The sequence below is a fragment of the Cervus canadensis genome, chromosome 6 (assembly GCF_019320065.1).
Source record: "Cervus canadensis isolate Bull #8, Minnesota chromosome 6, ASM1932006v1, whole genome shotgun sequence".
Lineage (NCBI taxonomy): Eukaryota > Metazoa > Chordata > Mammalia > Artiodactyla > Cervidae > Cervus > Cervus canadensis.
Genome location: NC_057391.1, coordinates 41336491 through 41356422, shown reverse-complemented (window position 1 = coordinate 41356422; position 19932 = coordinate 41336491). Strand labels below are relative to the sequence as shown.

Sequence of the window (19932 nt, the reverse complement as noted above, 5' to 3'; positions counted from 1 at the left end):
CTTTTCCCTGTATCCTTTCTCTGTCCCTGGGCACTATTCCCTGAGAGAAAGGCTTTCCAAGAGCCTCATGTGAGTTTTTCCCTCCTTGGGTGCCTTTATTAACAAAACCCTAAAGAAAATCCATGGATTTCTATTTCCTTATCCATCTTGTTATGTGTTATCATCCTTCCCAAATTAACTATAGAATCACTGTGTGAGGTGGTCCACAGGCTTTCACAATAAAATCAACTGCATATGGAAATGAATCTGAAAATTCCATTTATTAAAACAAATACATTGTCTATGGGGGATGAAAGTGTACACATCACATTCAGGTTTTTCTGCTTTAACATTTCTGTATTTCTCTCTCTTTGAAAGATACACTCCTTAGATCTTATATAGGAAAAAATGTGAACAGTTCTAGGGCTGGAAAAACGTTAATGTATATGTATAATAAGTCACCATTGCCAGGAGCAGCTAGAAGCAAATATTTTAAAAAAAAAGTACAAAAAATCCCATAAGACAGCATGCTTGATTTCTCAAAATTCTTTTTGTGATTTTAAGTGTACGGAGAAATGGTTTTAAATTTTTCCTTGGTAAGCAATCTCTTTCAAATATTATGAGCAAAGTTAGCCTCAGTTCAAAGTACTTATTCACAAGCTCTGACTTAAATAGCACTTGGTTTAAAGTTAAAAGAAAAAAAGAAGAAAGCAGATTTAATACTGAGGATGATACAAGATTGGTTTTTTCCTTAATAGAGTTTGCATTCTAAGTAGAGGGTTATTATTACTGTTTAATGAATTTCATGGCAGATTTTCATTACTACTCAGTATATTATATACATAAATTAGGGCCTTGACTAATTAAGCTAAGCTTTCCTATTAGTCACCCCTTAAGATAAAATTATGCTGGTGAAAATGATTGTTAAATTTCTAAAAGAATTAAAACTCATTAGAGGCATAAGTAATCAAAAGATTATTTCCCCCTTAACAAGTAAAAATACCAATAAGTCAAAACTCATATAAAAACTCTGGGATTATAATTCCCTTTTGTAGGACATGAAATTATGAATGAGCCAAACATTTTTCTTAAACTTAATTTCAAAATACCTGTGTATTTTCTGCCTTCTTTCTTTGATAAACAAGGTCACATGCAGTTTGACACTTCCTTAAATTTTAATTAACAGAGCTGTTTTCCTATGAGTATTAATTCCATTTTCACTGCTCCAAAGATCCAGCTTTACATGAAAATATAGAGACTCCTTCTGAGAAAAATAAATGGTGTGGATTATGAAAAGCATCAGGGTCTTAAAATGATGCCTTAATCACCACCACAGAGTGCTTTATTCACACTTGTTTTTTTTATGTGATCACATATTCAATTCATATTTTGGCTTGTTTTAAAAATGTGGTTGGGTTTTAGTTGATTCTATAGCATTAGTAAGCCAATAGTACAATACTGTAGTTTAATAAATACTCTGCCAGGGTTTTTCCCCCACTAAATCTTCATCAGAGTCCCACTGACTGTAACAAAATCCAAGTTTGAACAGAAGTATCTGGTTACAGGAGTGCATTCATGAATTTCACAATGTCTTAATATTCTCCCCGCAAGATATGAGTTTTAATTGAATTTATGTATTGTTTTACCCTCATGCCCATACAAGAAGCTAAGCAAAGTATTTATCAAGTTTCTTTCAAAATCTGTCCCTGGGCAGATTTTTATTTTCTTTTTTTCCTTCCTTGCCCTCCCCCACTTTTTTTTAATGGGAGGAAGAGAATGGAAAGAGAATAAAATTAATTCAGAAATCGTCTTTTGGAATTTCAAAATAAAAAGAGTTGTAAGAGAGCCCTCATCTGCCTAGGAACAACACTGAAAAAAGTGAGAAAGACTTCCAAGTTTCCCATTACTGGTGGAGGATGGAGCCACAAAGAAAAAAATCACTTTCAACACATCTCTTGGGAAGAGAGAGCTAGAGCCGCAAGGAAGTTGTAAACAAAGGCAGAGAGGCTCTAACCAACAAAGCGGAGAATAAACACAAAGAAAAGACTCTATTGAGAATTTAGGTGAAAAACAAAGGCTATCTCAGTGGAAAAAAGAGCCAGAACTGTTTCTGGTGGAGCTGCTTGGGGTGGCACCTGACCCTTCCTCGCTGGATTCTGAGAGTGGATTTGATTTGGAGTCAAGGGTTACTTCTTGATACTTGAACAAATGAGGGCCATGTTTTTTCTTGTTAAGAAGAGCACAGAAAGCCTTCCTTCACTCTAGAATTTTGGCGACTCAGGGAAAAAGGGAATTTGCTCTGACTCTGTGACCACAGCACTTCCCAACTCAAGGTGAATCCTTGCTTCTGTTGCTTGTTGCAACGTGTGCTGCCCTGGATCCTGGATCAAATCAAAATGCTTTGGATTCTGTAAAATACATTGAAGAAGCACTGACGCCTTTGTTAACTAGGAGGTATTTTAGGAATGGCTAAGGCTCTGAAGTCATCTCAGTTTTCAAGATACTGAGTCTTGTCCTCCCTAGCTTTATTTCTCTTTTATTCTTTTTCCAAACTTTATAGTAAAACAACAAAACTTCTGAATGGATGTAACATGGGGACATTTTCATGCAGTATTACTCAAAAACTGTCACAAATATATGTAAGCACCAGTCACAACACATGATTTACTTTTACTTGCAGAATCAAAGCTATCATGTACAAATGTTAGGAATAGTGATAAAAGAACACAGACAACCGGCATTTGTTGTTGTTATTACCATGAGGATAAACCACGGGGAACATCTCTAAACCCTTTGGGTGCTTATCCTTCGAGTTCAGTCTTACAGACAAATCCAGCCTATCTCTTCACTACTCTAATGGAGAGGGGTGGAGGGAAGGGTGGGGGAAAAGGGAAAAAAATAAGAAACAAAGACGAAACATCAATGCCATTGAACCGAACCACGCTACACTGGACGACTCAGCTTGTCAAAGGGTATTCTAAAGGCAATATTCATTCCAAGAAGGTCATACATATCTGAGTTCAGTACAGCTGTCTGTTTTAATTTTTATTTTTTTTAAATATGAAGCAGAAACATAAGGTTTGGGGAGGGATAGCAGGAAAGAAATGACATCAATTTTATCTTTACATATTCCCCTCCTCTAGGCAGTTCTCCAGACATCAGATCTCTTAACTTGGGGTGTGGATCAGCTTTCATACTCATAAAGGGGACCAGTTCTTTAAACATGCATAAGCCTGGAGACTCCAGGATGGTTCTCCTCCCTCTCTTTAAATGCTGTGGACTAGAAAGGCGCCCACTTTGCTAAAAACTCTACATCAGTGTCCCTGGAGCCCCGAGGCTCCTCAGGTTCCTCCCGAAGACTTAAAGGATAGCACAGAAAAACTTCTTCTCCCTAAATGGGTTTTCTGAAGCCGGAACAGGTGTCAGGAGGGGATCTTCCTTGGCATGCGCTTCACAGTAGGCCATCAAGTCTGCAGCTGCCTTGGACACCTGGAAAAGACGACAAAAACAACCAAAACTTTAGATGAGTCGTCAACTAAGGCACTGATGCAGGTTCACGGAGTCAAGGCTCAGACTTGGGTGTACACGCTGCCTGGGTTCAAGTGAAGCAAGGTACTCATCCTCAAAAGCCACTGTTTCCTCATCTGTGAAGAAGGGAGTTAATGACCTTGACCTCACAGGGTTGCTATAAGCAGGTCCGGGATTAGGGTGAGGTGAGTGAGGCACTGGGAGTAAACTGAAGGAGGCATTCATGGTCAGGGTCAAGCAAGCATCAACCTTGTGTTTGTCCGGGCATCTCCTTAAATTCCGTGCCACAGGCAGGAGCCTGCTTCCCTCATCTCAGTCCCAGCCCTGGCTGCAAGGGCTAATGAGGTAAACCACATAAATCATTTAGTGCCTAGAACACTATAAGCTTTTCACACAGGCTATCCATTATTATCATTCTGTAGTTGTAGCTCTCTGCTTCAGAAATTGAGCTAGGGATGCCTAAAGCCATGTTGATTTCTTTTTAACAAATACATGAGAGGTATTATATATGTACTCACGTAACTTTATATATATGATAATATTATATGTAATTTATGACACATATTCTATGTGTTACTTCAACCAAGCATCACATGCTTTAAGGAATTCCCCTGGGAGGCTGGTCAGTGATCTCAGTGTTGCTGTCATTTCTCACAACATTTCTGTAGCTCCTTGTTGAATGTCTTCTGGAGTACCTTCCTTTGATGAGCTTTGATAGTGGCAAATTTTCACTACTGAAGGGGAATTTAATATGAGGAAATAAATTACAAGTCATTTGTAACTGCATCTTGGGCCTAGGTGGATGATGATGTACCCAGAGAATGCCATCTGGGGGTCAAAAACCATAAAGTCAAGAGTTAGTCTCTTACAAGACGTAATATACTTGCTCTAGAAATCAATACAAACATCTTCCCACATCAGTGGACTACTACAACAGCAACTCAAAGTGACTACTGGAAGATAGTCCTTTCTAAGAGTGGGGAGACAGGGTTATTTCTGAAAAGATTCATTGCCCCTCCTACATGTGGGTTATACATACCCAACCGAGGCATCAGACTTGCTCAATGAGACATAAGCAGAAGTGATATGAGTCATTTTGAGGCAGAGGCTTCAAGAACCAATGCATAGTTTGCCATCAAAGTCTTAAACACAACTGATTTTTGTATGTTGATTTTTTTATTCTGCTACTGAGTTCATTTATTAGTTCTAGCAGGTTTTTTTTTTTCTTTTTTTCTTGAGGGGGTGACATTATTAGGATTCCTCTATATAAGATCATCATCTGCAAACAGAGACAATTTTACTTTTTTGGTTTTAGTTTCAATACCTTTTATTTATTTTTTCCTTCCTGGTTATTCCGGTTAGGACCTCCAGTACTATGCTAAATAGAGTCATGAGAGTGGGTAACCTTGTCTTGCTTCTGATCTTACAAGAAAAACTTTTAATCTTCTACCATTGAATATGATGTCAGCTGTGGGCTTGATATATATGGACTTTATTATGTTGAGATGCATTCCTTCTATTCCCAATTTATTGATAGTTATTAACATGAAAGGATGTTGTATTTTGTTAAATTTTCTCTTGTATCTAATGAGATGCTCATGTGATTTTTATTTTTCATTCTACTAATGTGATTTAGCACATAATATGCTGTTGAATTTGGTTTGCTAATATTTTTGTTGAGAATTTTAGCATTCATATTCATTAGGGATATCAGCTTACAGTTTTCTTATAGTGTCCTTAAGTGGCTTTTCTATCAGGGTAATGCTGAGCTTGTAAAATTAATTTGGAAGTGTTCTCTCCTCTTCAGTTTTTTGGAAGAGTTTTAGAAGAATTGGCATTAATTTTTTAAATGTTTGGTAGAATTCACCAGGAAAGTCATCTAGTTCTGAGATTTTCTTTGGTGAGAATTTTTGATTACTGATTCAATCTCCTTACTGGTAATTGGTCTGTTCAGATTTTCTATTTCTTTTTTTAATGATTCGGTCTTGGTAAGTTACATGTTTCTAGAAACTTATCCATGTCTTTTAGATTATCCAATTTGTTGCATTTAATGATTCATCAGAGTCAGACAGGACAGAAGCAACTTAGCAGCAGCAGCAGCAGCAGTCTCTTATGATCCTTTGTATTTCTGTGATACCAGTTATAATGTCTTTTCTTTCATTTCCAGTTTTACTTGAGTTTTCTTTTTTTTTTTTCTTTCCTTAGTCTAGCTAAAGGTTTGTCAATTTTGTTTAACTTTTCCAAAAAATAGCTCTTAGCTCTGCTGACTTTTGTCCTTCTGGTCTTTATTTCATTTATTTCTGCTTTGATCTTTGTTTTTGCTTCCTTTCACGAACTTTGTGCTTAAAATTGGTTCCTAGTTACTTGAGGTATAAAGTTAGGTTGTTTATTTGATACCTTTAAAAATTTTTTTCTTAACACAGGTGTTTATCACTATAAACTTTCCTCTTAGAACTGTTTTTGCTGCATCCCATATGTTTTGATATGTTGTGTTTCCTTTTTTTTTTTTTTTTTAATTTGTTTCAGGGTACCTTTTAACTTTTCTTTTTATTTCTTCTTTGACCCATTGGCTCACTGTTTACAAGTGTGTTTTTAAATTTCTGCATATTGGTGAACTTTCCAGTTTTATTCCTGTTACTGATTTTTAGTTTCATACAGCTGTGATTGGAAAAGATTCTTGGCATGATTTCAACCTTCTTAAATTTGCCAAGACTTGTTTTATGATCTGTCATTTGACCTATCCAAGAGAATGTTCTGTGTGCACTTAAGAAGAATGTATATTCTGAAGCTGTTGGATGTAACGTCCTATATAGGTTTTAGGTTCACTTGGTCTAAAGTAGAGTTCAAGTTCAACATTTCCTTACTGATTTTCTGTCTGGATGATCTTCCCATTGTTGAGAGTAAAGTATTAAAGTTTCCAACTATGATTATATTATCTGTTCCTCCGTTTAGTTCTGTTAATATGTGCTTAATGTATTTAGGCACTCTGATTTTGGATGCATATATATATTTAAAATTGTTGTATCCTTTTAGTAAATTGACCCATACATCATTATATAATAAATTTCTTTGTCTTTTGTTATAACTTTTGGCTTAAATCCTCACTCTTTAATAGGCATTACATTGATTATTAAAGTATTTTTATTGTGTTTCTATTTTGTTACAGATATTAAGTTTTCTCTACTGATCTATTATCCTCCTTTTATAGATTAAAAATTTAGGCTCAACACATTGCAGGAATGGTTCAGTGTCATATAGCAAAGTATGCTGCAGAAAAAGAATCTGAACATTAATGTTTAGCCATTAAGCCACAGCCATCTATATACAAACAACTCAAACAGCCTTTTACATACAAACTACTCAAATGCAGGGCTAGTTCCAAAGGTCAATTGAAATTCTTTGTGCATCTTTTTGAAATGCTATTATGACAGAATGAAAGGAAACAGCCTGTTCTTGTCTTAGCTCTTCTAAATGAAAGCAAAGAACAGACTTTTAGAATCTCAATTACTTTTATTGTTTTGGTTTTTTAATTGTTTGAGTCATAGTCATTATTATGCAAGCAGCAGAGACTAGACAACAGTAATATCTAAAACTTCCTTGTTAACAAGAGATACAGCAGTGTCTCTACTCATTTGCAATGCTCACATACAAATGTGCAGCAGGAATTTTCAGTCTTTTTATGGTACAGAAAACACTATACTGGGCAAAATTTAACATATTATTGACAGAGTAATTTTTGCAGAAACTAATGCCTGTGGCTGGTGATTTGTTATGTAAGGGAAGCCGTGATTGTATAGTGGTTAGTACTCTGCATTGTGTTATGTAAGGGAATACTGAAACATCTCTGGTCTATAACATCTGGATAACAAAAGATGAATTAATATGTCTCTGGTCAATAATGTGTTAATAGCTTAGAGTTGCTCAGATCTTGTATTTGAACACTTGATTCTAAACAATTTCCTTCTGAAAATATATTATGTGTTTTATCATGTTTCCTCAACTAGATTGCAGTCTCCTGTGGGTGATGGTCTAATACAATGTCAGAATCCTAGCAGTAATTAGAACAATGGCTAATATTTATCTGCCCTTGATACATGTTACTTTACACACAGGATTTTATTTAATCCTTAAAACAACACTATAGGTCACAAGCTATTATTATTATCCTCACTTTTAATATGTGAAGCTGGTTTCATTAGGTTAGTGTTTGCCCTAGTTCTCCCAGCTTGTGAGTACCAGAGTCATGTCTTAGAGTTCTTGACTTAATTTTTAGGAATACTCTTTCTTTCTAACTCTTAGTAGTATCCTTTATCCTTACCTTTCAATGAGTTACAGCAATAGCCTGCCTGGCAAATCTTCTGGCTTTCTAACCATCTCTGCTAACATTTCTCATAGAGATTCTTTCACATTTCACATTCCTAGGCCTAGTTCTTCCGTGAAGATTTCCCCAATAACTTTAGGTAACCTCTCTCTTTTCTGTTCTGTTGATTGTTCCTACTAAAATATCTTAAATTTTAGAGATGATCAAGATGCAGAGTAGGTGGACCTGGAACTTATCTCCCACCACAAACACATCAAAAATACATTTACATCTGGCACTGAAAACTAACTGGAAACTGGCAAAGTCTCCTATACAACCAAGGCTGAAAGAAAGATCTACACAGAATTGGGTAGGAAGGGAAGAGAAGCAATCAGGTCAGGACCTGTGGCTCAGGCAGGGGTCTCAGAAGAAAAGGGAGATTACAGGGGTAGAGATTCTCCCTGGGGAGTAAATGGTTCAAGCTACATAATGCAGGCACGAGTCCCGAGGTCTGGCTCAGTGAAGACAAGCTCCCTTGACAGACTGGAGGACTGGGAGGACTAACATGAGTGCTGTGGGAAGCCCAGACTCCGTCTACTTGGGAGGAATGCATGTACGCACTCACTTTTTCCTGAAGCAGAGTGGAGAGGGCTGATTGAAATTGCATTGGTGGCTGGTTGGTTTTCCATGACCGCCCCAGAGCACCCCAGCTTGAGCTGAGTGAATGTTCCAGCCCTGCTTAATTCATGTCATAGCTCTATGCTGGAGTGAGGGCTGCATGGCAGAAAACTCTGCTCTAAGACGCTTCTGGTTCTGACCAGAAGCACTGTGTGAGCAGGGCGGAGGCAGCCATTCCTGGCACTCTCAGAGGCTGTGCCTCAGAAGCAGCCTTGAACTCTGAGGCTGGACCACTGCAGCTTGTGCCCTGACAGACGTCCAGAGCCCAGATGGGCCCCTCTTGCTCCAGCACTGCTCCCAAGGGTGCTGGTTCTGGGATAGGGAAGAGTTCACACTTCAAGGGAATAGAGCCTGCTTGGACCTGACCCTCAGAGCTTCTGCCCCAGCAACTTGGGACCTGCCTGCACCCCCATTAGGGCAGTGACAGCCAGTGAGCAGGCGGGAAGCCCTGGCTTCTCCCTTGCCCTGGTCTTATTCCCCTCACCTCCAACCCTACCCTCCTACCAAGGTGACAGCTGCCAGCACACCTTGAGGAAAGATGTGACTTGTGTTCATGCCAAATCCAGCTCTCCTACCAAAGCCATTGAGTACATTCACACTGTATAGGGATGCTCCCACAGAAACATCTCAAATTTGTCCCCTTATTGTCACCTCTTCTGCAAATGCCTTAGTCCAAGCCTCTATCTTCTTTTCCACAATGACTGAAATAATCTCTTAACTAAAAATTTCCAAGGGATCTTTTATAGACTGAATGTTTGTGTCTCCTCTCCACACCCCTAATTCATGTTGAAATCTAATCCCCAATGTGATGGTGTTTGGAGATGGGGCCTTTGGCAGGTGATTAGGTCATGAGGGGCTTCCCTGATAGCTCAGCAGGTAAAGAATCCACCTGCAATGCAAGAGACCCTGGTTCACTTTTGATTCCTGGGTTGGGAAGATCCCCTGGAGAAGGGATAGGCTACCCATTCCAGTACTCTGGCCTGGAGAATCCCATGGACAGAGGATCCTGGCAGGCTACAGTCCATGGGGTTGCAAAGAGTCAGACACGACTGAGCGACTTTCATTTTCATTTTTAGGTCATAAGAGTAGAGCCTTCATGAATGGAATTAGTACTCTTATAAAAAGAGACCCCAGAAAACTCCCTTGCCCCTTTACCCACGTTAGGTCATAGAGAGAAGATGGTCTTCTATGAACCAGGAAACAGACTCTTACTAGATGTCACATCTATGGCACCTTGATCTTAGACTTCTAGCCTCCAGAACTGTGAGGAATAAATTTCTGTGGTTCATAAGCCACCTAGTGTATGGCATTCTATTACAGTAGCTCAAATGGATTAAGATGGGCTTGATGAACTGAATTCAGGGTGTGGTCTGTGAAGTTCAAAGATAAAAAAAAATGACATAGTTATTTTCACCAATCTCAAATGGAAATCTAACATTTCTTTCCATTATAGATGTAGACAATACAAGTAGCATTAACAGTGTCTGTGGTTTAGTCACCAATAAAAATCAGATGTTTTCCATCATGTTAGTTAGCATAGATATATCAACATTTTATGTTTTCATTTTGTAAGTACATACCCACTCTTATATCCTACATAATAAGTTAATAAAGAAATATATATATTTAACTGTATCACAAAAGTTTTCCTAAAAATATTCTGATGAACTATATTTTAATAGAATTCATTTCCTTTGTAATTTAAAAACATTATTCTGAGAAGGAGACCATATGCTTCAGCAGACAGTCAAACAAGCTTAGGGGCACAGAAAATTTTAAGACTCTCAGCTGTAAATAACTTCTCTTTTACAACGGTGCCAGGAGTAGTATTCTCCATACTGCAGCTAGAAAAATAGTTTTAAATATAAACTGGCTCATATTACTCCCTATTTAAAACTTTCAAGAGCTTCTCATTGTACTTTGTAGAAAGCCAAGACATCACAAAAACAGCCTGTGGGTCCTGCCTACTTTTGCCATCTCTCCAATTTCACGTTGTAGCGTCTTCCCCTCCCATACTGGTCTCCTCTAATTCTGTGAAAGCTCCAAGTTCTTTTCTGCCTCGAAGCTTCACACATACAAGTCCCTGGAACATTCTTCTCCCCATCTCCTCACCAGGCTGGCTCCTCCTCTCCCTTCAGAAGTCAGTTGAAATATTGCCTCTTTGCAGTCTTGACTGATGATCTTATCCGATAATGATGAGGTCATCACCTTCCTCACCTATTCTGTCTCCCCACTCTTTTCCTTCATGGAAAAACACTTACCACAATTTATAATTACAAGTCTTGCTTGTTTATTTGATGTTTGATATTTCCCTTCAGGCATTCAGCTCTTTGAAGGTAGGAATCATATCTATTTTATTCACCACTATGTCATCAGTGCCAGCACATAGGAAAGACTCAAATAATTGCTGAAAAAATTCTCAAATATAATCTTAATCAACAAATACTCCATTCAAATAATATTTACTGAGTACCTAACATGCCAGTCACAGTTCTGGAAAGTTGAAATAATTAGGGGACAAAATAGATTCCTGTCCTTGTGGAACTAATGTAGCATTCTAGACTTCCAATTTTGACTATGATGGAGGAACAGGGACCAATTAAACCCTCCTGCTTTAACTTAAAAGCTGGAAAAAAAATGAACTAATGTGTTTTAAAACATTAGACAGTAGGCAGCACAGGACAGTTATCCCGGAGAGAAGGGAGGCAAGATAAGCCCAATGTCCCAGCTTACTGCTTGAAAAGATTTCTAGGCCACAGCACAGGGAGGGCTACCCAAACCGATTTCAGAAACCTCCTTGAGTTGATGAGGGAGCGACAGAGAAGATAAACCTACACACACACACACACACACACACACACGAGAGAGAGAGAGAGAGGGAGAGAGGGAGAGAGGGAGAGAGGGAGAGAGGGAGAAAAGAGAGGGAGAGAGGGAGAGAGGGAGAGAGGGAGAGAGGGAGAGAAGGAGAGAGGGAGAGAGGGAGAGAGGGAGAAAGCATGCACGCACTCTGGAGGCCTCCAAAGGATTTCTTTAGAGTCTTTAGCTGAATACTGGTCAGCACATATGTGGGAGAAAACTGCTTGAGACTATGAAATGAATTTCAGAAAGGGTCAAGTGAAGTAGTCCCTGGTGATCACACAGGGCTGGAGTAGTTTGTGTCTCTACTGGACAGAGTAGAAAGATCTCATACACATAGGGGATTGACGAGTCTTAGAAAGGGCATCTTCAGTAGTGGTGCCAAGTAGGCCTTGACTAAAGGCTGAGGTGGACCCACCTATCAAAGTTTAAAAGAACAGATCAAAATGTTTCCGAGTTATTTAACTGGACCACAGAACAAAACCTCTAAATATTTAAAGACTACAAAAACTTTCAGTATGCCACCAAAATAAATAAATAAATAAATAAAATCACAAATTCTGGAATCTAATAAAAAATCCAGGCATACAAATAAGTAGGAGAAAAACATATCCCATAATGAGGAAAAAATTAATACAAATTAATTAATCCCATTGAGGAGAAAAAGATGAAGAATTGACATAGACGCTAAAATAAATAGATAAGGATGCTATTAAAATAGCTATTGTAAATATTGTCTACATGACCAAGGAAATAGAGGAAAGCAAAACATGATTAAAACAGACATGGAAGATGTTAAAAAGGCCCAAATCAAATTTTTAGAGATAAAAAGCACACTGGATGGAATTAGCACCAATTGGACATTGCAGAAGAAAAGATAATAATGAAGACAGTAACAGGAACTCTCCAAAGTGAAGTGCACGGAGAAAACAGACGGAAAACAAACAAACAAACGGAGACCACTGAGCTAGGGGACAACTTCAGGCAGCCTAATAATCATATGACTGGAATCTATGAAGGAGAGGAGAAATGTAGTGTGTGGACGAAAGGAGAGAAAAAATAATTGAAGACATAATAACTGAAAATTTCCAAATTTGATAAAAACTACAAATTCACAGTTTCAAGTAACTCAATACCCAAAAGAAGAACCATGAGTCAAACCATACCAATGTACAACATAATCAAATTGTTTATGTAGTATTTGAGTAGAAGGATGGAGAGAACAGAAAATAAAACATTATAAATAGCTATAGAGGATGTTAGATGAGAGTCTGTTTTACAAGAAAATGAAAAGTACAGCAGGGTAAACTACAAAGAAAAAAATATCTTTGTATGGAGAAACTTGGAAGACACCACCTTAATCAAATAATTAAAGTTAACACCACCAGTAAGTGACAATTTGAAATCATGTATCACTGACAGAAGGAAGCAGTGTGATGGATATCCTACCAGTTCTCTGATATTAATGTCAAATTTCTATTACTTTAATTAAATCATAAAGAAACACGAGGCAAACTGAAATTGAGCGACACTCTATAAATAATGGCCTATAATCTTTAAAACTGTCAATGTCCTAAGAGTCAGGACATCTAAGGAACTGTGCCTGATAGTTACATACAACCCATGATTTGGAACTGGGTTCTTTTGCTAAAAGGGACATTATTGGGATGATCTGAAATATTTCAGTGGGGTTTGAGAAGTAGAAGGTGGTGATGTATAAATGTATAAATGTTAATTGTACATAATGATTATATTATGACTATGGAAAAGAATGGTTATACTTATAGGAAATGTTAAAGTATCCAGAGGTAACAGGCACCTGTTGACAACTCTTCTCAAATGGCTCAGGGGAAAACAAAACTCTTTGCATTGTACTTGAAACTCTTCTGTACCTTTGAGGTTATTTCCAGAGTAAAAATATTTTTTCTAAAGAAAAGAGAAATTAGAAATACTGAGTATGAATAACTTTCTCAAGAAGTTAAGCTTCAAAGCAGAGCAAACAAATGAGGCAGTTGCTAGAGCAGGAAATGAGGGGTTCAAGAGAAGAAATTTAAATTTTATTTAAGAAGTACAAATAACACTATACTTGAATGATGATGGAAATGATGAAATAAAGAATCAAAACTGGTTATTCAGAATGAGCAGCAAACTGCTGGAGCATGTCCCTGATAAGGGAGATGAGATCTCTTATGCAATGAGGGAATTTACTTTTGATAAGAGCAAGCATCTCCCTAGATTGACAGCTGCTGAAACCCAGCTACCCAGCCACTTCACCCAACTGGACTGGGGCTGAGAATCAGTGAGAAAGGGAAGGGGGGCTCTAAGCAGTTCCAATAAAAACCACCAAATTATAATCTTGGGCTCTGAAAAACAGGAATCTACTCTAGGCAGACACCTTTACAGCTCTGAGTAGTAGAAGTTGTCAGTAAGAATAAAAACCAGACCCGAGAATTTAAACTGTAAATAAGGCTTAAGTAAACTCCATCTTCATTACATCCTGAAACACACTTTAAAATTAACGCTGCAAAATGCTTGCAACTCACTGATGGGTCATCACTGCCTGTGCCCACGGACAGCTGCCTATGTGTTAAGGGCATCAATCATTCAATCACTCCTTCAGTTGTGTTGCCTGCACTACTGGAGCCATCCAGGATTGACAGTTTCAAACTGACTCCTAAAAGGACTTCAAAGATCACACTGGGATGGAAACTTAGAACGGGAAGTTATTCTGAACTTTGAACACTGCCTGTCACAAGCCTGGCAAGACAGCTGAAGGCAAAAGAAACTGTAACACCCCTCGAAGAGATCATAAAATTTTCACATTAGAGAAACTGACCTGCACTTGTTTAGAAAGATGTTTTTATTCAGGTCAAAAGCTGTTGGCTACAGTAAAGGCTTCATCATTCATTGAATTATCAATATGTAATTCAAGTAAGGGAAAATTTAAACATCTAGTTTGATCCTTAGTAAATGCAGAAGAAATGTCTGTACTTTTTCCTGTGCCTTGGAATTAAACTGAAAACACAACAGTTGGTATGCTGAGCAACATTAGGAATGCCAGAAATGGAAAGCAGCATGCCACCATGATGTCCCGTATCACCAGGGGGCCCACATCACTGCTGGTGGTCAAAGGTGAGTCTAAAGGAGCTCTCCATTATGACCGTGGAAAGCACCCAAGATCAAACTTTGATTGTGATGTTAGAGAAAGTAAAATTGTATGAAGAAATACCTAGCATTTTAAATTTGTAAAATACAGTGTAAATATTCTAAATAATCTTGCCCTCCCTGTTTGTCCAAGGTGATATTAAACTGATGATACACATCAATAGGATTTTTTTAAAAAAGGAAATAGAAGAATTAATTTTCAAAACAGTCATCAAGAAAAGTACATGATATTTAATTTACTCAATTTAGTTAAAAAAAAAGACATTCAAAATTATCCAAAGTTGTTATATTTTGAAGAAGGAAGAGCTTCCTCTGGCCTGAAAACTAGGTTATTCAGAAAAATTCATTTTCTAGGGATTTTGAATTATCAAGGTTTAGCAGTACTGCTTCTCTAGCTCCCACGTATAATGCACAAGGCTAAGAATATACTTGGTGCTTAACAAACATCTACTGAATTTTGAAAATTGTATCAACCCTCATAAAAATGAAGTTTTATGCTCAATTATTAACATATGCCTGGGTTCAATTTAAAATTTTTGTTCCACTTTCAGCAAATCAAATGAATTAAAACTGGGTATCTTTGAACACAGCCTTTTCTTCTATAAGTTCCAGACATACTGTACCTATTTTGTTAACCCTGAAAATAGTCTCAGTTTGGCTTATATGTAAGGTTGAAACTTACTCTTCCTAATAAACTGAATGCAAGAATTTTAGGGAAGAGATGTTAAAACTTTTGATTCAAACACTGGAGAAGTATTTGAAAAGTCCCAAACCTAGGATATCTGTCCCCTGTCTAAATGAAGCAGGATGTCTAACTGACTTGTGTCTCAGAACAACTTTCCCTGAAGTTCAGTTCCAATGTATTATGAGTCAATTGTCAGAAAGATGATTTACTTATTAGAAACATTTATATTTGGTTCAACAATTACACAACTTTGTCAGTTATGAAAATCAGTCTGTTCTTTTTATATTGAGCTGTTTTCACAAAGAAGGTATACTATAAATACTGGCTACTTATATTCATATACTTGACATAAAGCAATTTACCTATTTTAAAATGATCAATTCTGCCCTTCTTTTTGGCATTTTACTGAACTTTCTCCTATTATGATGAGTTTTATTTGGCCAGTGACATCATGCTTGGAATTTCCCAAACCATAAATGTAATTGGAAATGTCATCCAAAATACAGTTCTTAATGTCTTGTTATATGACACACTTAGGATATGAACTTAAAGCTATCCACTAAAAAAAAGTGTTTTTTCATTGCCTGCCTATCTCATCATCAAGAAGTAGACAATAAGGTCTTTGATGTTGAGGACTGTGTAGTTTATCTGATGAAGGTAAAATTATTTAGTAAACTGACTAATAAGTAGGATCAGAATGGAAAAGATTCGTGAACAAGTGGGGATTTAAGCTGACCTGTAATAGAGGAGTAAGATTCTGATACTGTCCCATTCCATTTGGGCTGCTCTAATAAAATTCCAAAACCAGGTGGATTGTAAAAAACAGTTTTGGAGGCTGGAAAGTCTAAGATCAAGGTGCCGGCAGATTCAGTGTCTGTTGGGTCTTGATTTCTAGTTCATAGATACCTATCTTCTTGTTATATCCTCACAAGGTGGAAAGGGCCAGGGAGCTTGCTGAGCCTCTTTATATGGGCACTAATTCCATTCCTGAGGCTCTGCCTGCATGACCTTATCACTTCCAAAAGGCCCCATCTCCAAATACTGCCACATTGGGTGTTAGGATTTTAATGTATGAATATGGGGAGGGACACAAACATTTAGTCAACAATAAATAGGAAAAGAATAGAAAAGACCCTGATGCTGGGAAAGATTGAAGGAGGAGAAGGGGACGACAGAGGACAAGATGGTTGGATGATATCACTGACTCAACAGACATAAGTTTGAGCAAGCTCCAGCAAAGGGTGAAGAACAGGGAAGCCTGGCATGCTGCAGTCCATGGGGTTGCAAAGAGTTGGGCATGACTGAGCAACTGAACAATAACAACACATAGAAAAAGAATAAGGGGAAGGGTGTTCTCACTGAGGGATTCAGAATAACCAGAGAGATGGTACTCTGCACGGCATATTCTTTAGACAGTGAAGAGCGCCAGTTGCAAAGGTCTATTGGAACCATTTGGGAGAAATGAGAAATAACTTTGGCATTTATATGTTAGGCCAATATAAGAAGCATCCAATCAGTTAAGAAGCAATCATTTCACCCATGCTCCTGGCCTTGGCTTTCTTTTGCACTTACATGTATATTATTCATGATGCCAACAATGCCATGCATTAAAGGTCTTCCTTTTAGCTTATGATGATTCTCACCCCTCCTTAACTACCCTTCCCACGCTTACGGGTGGGTGGGTTCCTAGGAGCCATGTTTGTGCAATGTCCTTTAATTTGAGCATTAGTTGATTGAAGCTGCAGATGGCTCATCCTTGGTAGAACAAATGTACCACTCTAGGAAGTGAGACTAAAAGGGATGACATGAGTCTACCTCTTTCTTCATGGAGCTGAAAGTGTGATGTGTGATCCTGGGAGTTGTGGGCAGCCATCTTGTGTCCACCACATGCAACAGGCAGCTGAGAAATCTATTCCTCCCGGGAAAGGAAAGAGGCTGAGAGAAGCAGAGACATCCCAGAGCACCCACAGTTCCTGCTGGCTCCAGTTCTGACTGCTCCCGGTTCTGACTCCCCATGCTCACTCAGCTACATTTCTGCTCTCAGATTCTGAGACGCCTTGTATCTTTTATCATCAATCCCTTCTTTCTGCTTAAGCCAGCTTGTGGTTAGGTTGCTATTATTAGAAACCCAGAGTCCTAATATAGTGACGAATAAACAGATTCACTGGAGTCTTACCGTCCTTTGCTTTCACACGTGCTCTCTTGACTTGCACTCTCAGGACAAGCTTTCTTTTACTGGCCCTTGTCAACAGCAGCATATCTTGTTGTTTCATACATCTGAGTCTCACAGTCTCCAAAACCTCTCTCTGCCCCTTTCCCCAGAGCCCATCCCAGCTTTCCTTGGCTTCTCTTTCCTTTCTGTCCTTGAATGAAATGCTAACAAAGAAACACAGAGAGGCTGGGAGTATAATTTATATATGCCTGAGGCTTATGAACAGATAATGGGTTCATTAGCCCAAATCTCTCAGGATCTGTGATACAAAGGGATAGCAAACAAGAAGGCTTAAAAAGGAATATGCTCTTCAGACCCTCTCATGGTAAGGCTACTCCAGGCAGCCAAGGATATTCTGGAGGCCACAGGAGGGATAAGGCCACTCCTTGCAGAAGGGACCCTGGACACCCCCAGTGTCAGCTGTGCTCCCTTCTCCTTGTTCCCTATTGTCTCAGCTACACTAGGCTCTGCTAGAGGGACATCAAGCCACTGCAGCCTTTACAGCTTGAAGAGGCCACTGCTGTGATTCCAAAAATCACAAACCTGGGATCTTCAGAGAGAAGCTCCTTCTTGCTGACAGGATCAGGCATGGAAAGTAGGTGGAGAAACCTGAACGCTCAAAACCCTGAAAGGGACTCCGAAAGGCAGATAAACTAGTCCTAAACCAGTGACAGTTTTATACCAAGAGCTAAACTAAAAATAACCTGACACTTCACCATAGCATGCCTGCCTGGCTCTGATGTGCAGAACAAATGCTGAAATATAGGCTGCCGCTGTTATTTCCAACAATTTTAGGTCCAATGATGTCAAGAGGAATTGAGAGATCTGAAAGTTACAATCAGCGAGGAAGGCAATCACTTATTGTTCAGTTTATTAGGCCAATGCTTTATGTCTCAAAGAGATACTGATTTATTTGGTCTCTTCACAAGTAGTATACCAAGGTAATCAGGGTGAGGTATTGGCTTCATTCTGATGACACTTGGTAATTATGCTTTTTGGATGTCTTAACTTGTATCAGTAATAGGTCTTGTTCATTTTTTTTTTGGTAACCCTTTATTAGACTAGGAGATCCTTGAGAGCAAGAATCATTTCTTCATCTTTATCTAGCTCTATATCTCTAAGACCTAACAGGGCCTGGCAATTTAGAAAGCTCTCACTAAAATATGTATTGGATAAAGGAATAAATAACATAAAAATAGCAAAAATCCACTCTTATGATGAAAGTCTGGTAAAACATCTTAAAGGATCTAATGACTGAGTCTTCAAGGAGTCAGGGGAGTTGGGAAAGGAGAAATGCAAAGAGGAGGAGACTGAATGTTCCAGCCATTTGAAATTCCCATCAAGGAAATTAAGAATGGTTCAATATGGCATGGGGGTGAGGGGAAGGGACCGAAGCTGAAAAGAGGGGCAGGGGTCAGAAGGACCTTACACACACTCTGCTGAAGAGTTTGAACTTCAAGTTCAAGGTGATAGGAGTCATGAAAATATGTTCAGCAGGAAAGGAACCTAATGAGCTTTTCTTGAAGCAAGTGGTCTTTGGCAACCACATGGAGGATAAGTGATGGTGGGGATGGACTGGGGTTGAGAAGGGATTGTAGAGGTCAGCTAAGTGCACTGTGCAGTTAGGAGTTCAGGTGAGAGGTGATGATGGTCTGACCTACGGCTGAAAAGGTCTGTTTCTGCCCTGTTCTTCCCACTGTCAGCTTCTCATACCACCTACACCATCACCTCCTGCCTCAGGACTTGGGCCTGGGGATGCTGAGTTGTACCAGAAAATGCCAACCATACTGGGGCTTGGCAAACACTTTCATCTTCACTGGGCCACCCCAAAAGGCAAAGTGGCATCTTCCAGAGGCCCACACACAGAACATCTAATAGCAGGAAAAAAAAAAAAGAACTGAATGACTCTTTTTGGTGCCACAATCTTTGCGTGACCTCACTCCTCCCAACAGGTACTATGCCCACTTGCCACACGATATTTTTTAAGAAAGGAAATAAAAAAGAACAGGTCAAGGGGAAAATGGAGAAGAGGAAGGTAGTGAAGGTGCAAAATAGATGTTAAGGGCCCTTTATCACATTATAAATAAAGAAGAATTAAAGCAATTGCAAGAAAGAAGCTGTTTATATTTTGTGGCTCATTTCCAGGATTCAAATTTTATAAAGGAGATTAAGGATAGATGGGAAAATGTCTATGGTTATTTGCTCAGCTTACCTATGGAGGAAAATAAGCTCTCCCTTCAGACTCTAGCACAGACCTGATGGGAGTTCTAAGGAGCAAACCTCTTCCCATGGGACCATGGTTCTCTACCTTAGCTATACATTAAAACTAACTGATAATGTTAAAAAAAAAAATTACTGTTGTCTGAATCATAGATTCTAATTTAACTGGTCTATACTGTGGTCTTAGAAATGGTTCTTTTTATAGAATTCCCTGGGTGATTTGAATGTACAGGTGGGCTGAGAATCACTCCTCTAGACCAGGGTTCAGCAAAGTTTTTCTCTAAAAGGCCAGAGAGTAAAAGTTTTGGG

The 19932-nt window shown here is 38.6% G+C and overlaps 1 protein-coding gene across 4 annotated transcripts in view; it reads right to left on the bottom strand.

Annotated features, from left to right (window-relative positions):
- Positions 1 to 1055: 1055 nt before the first annotated feature.
- The window catches only part of GNG2 (G protein subunit gamma 2), a 122870-nt gene continuing 103993 nt past the window's right edge, over positions 1056 to 19932 (bottom strand). For all 4 annotated transcript variants that reach the window (XM_043471673.1, XM_043471674.1, XM_043471675.1 and 1 more), the window contains one exon: positions 1056 to 3468. In XM_043471673.1, coding sequence (XP_043327608.1) covers positions 3340 to 3468 — 129 coding nt within the window. In that variant the 3' untranslated portion in view covers positions 1056 to 3339. The remainder of the gene's footprint in view (positions 3469 to 19932) is intronic.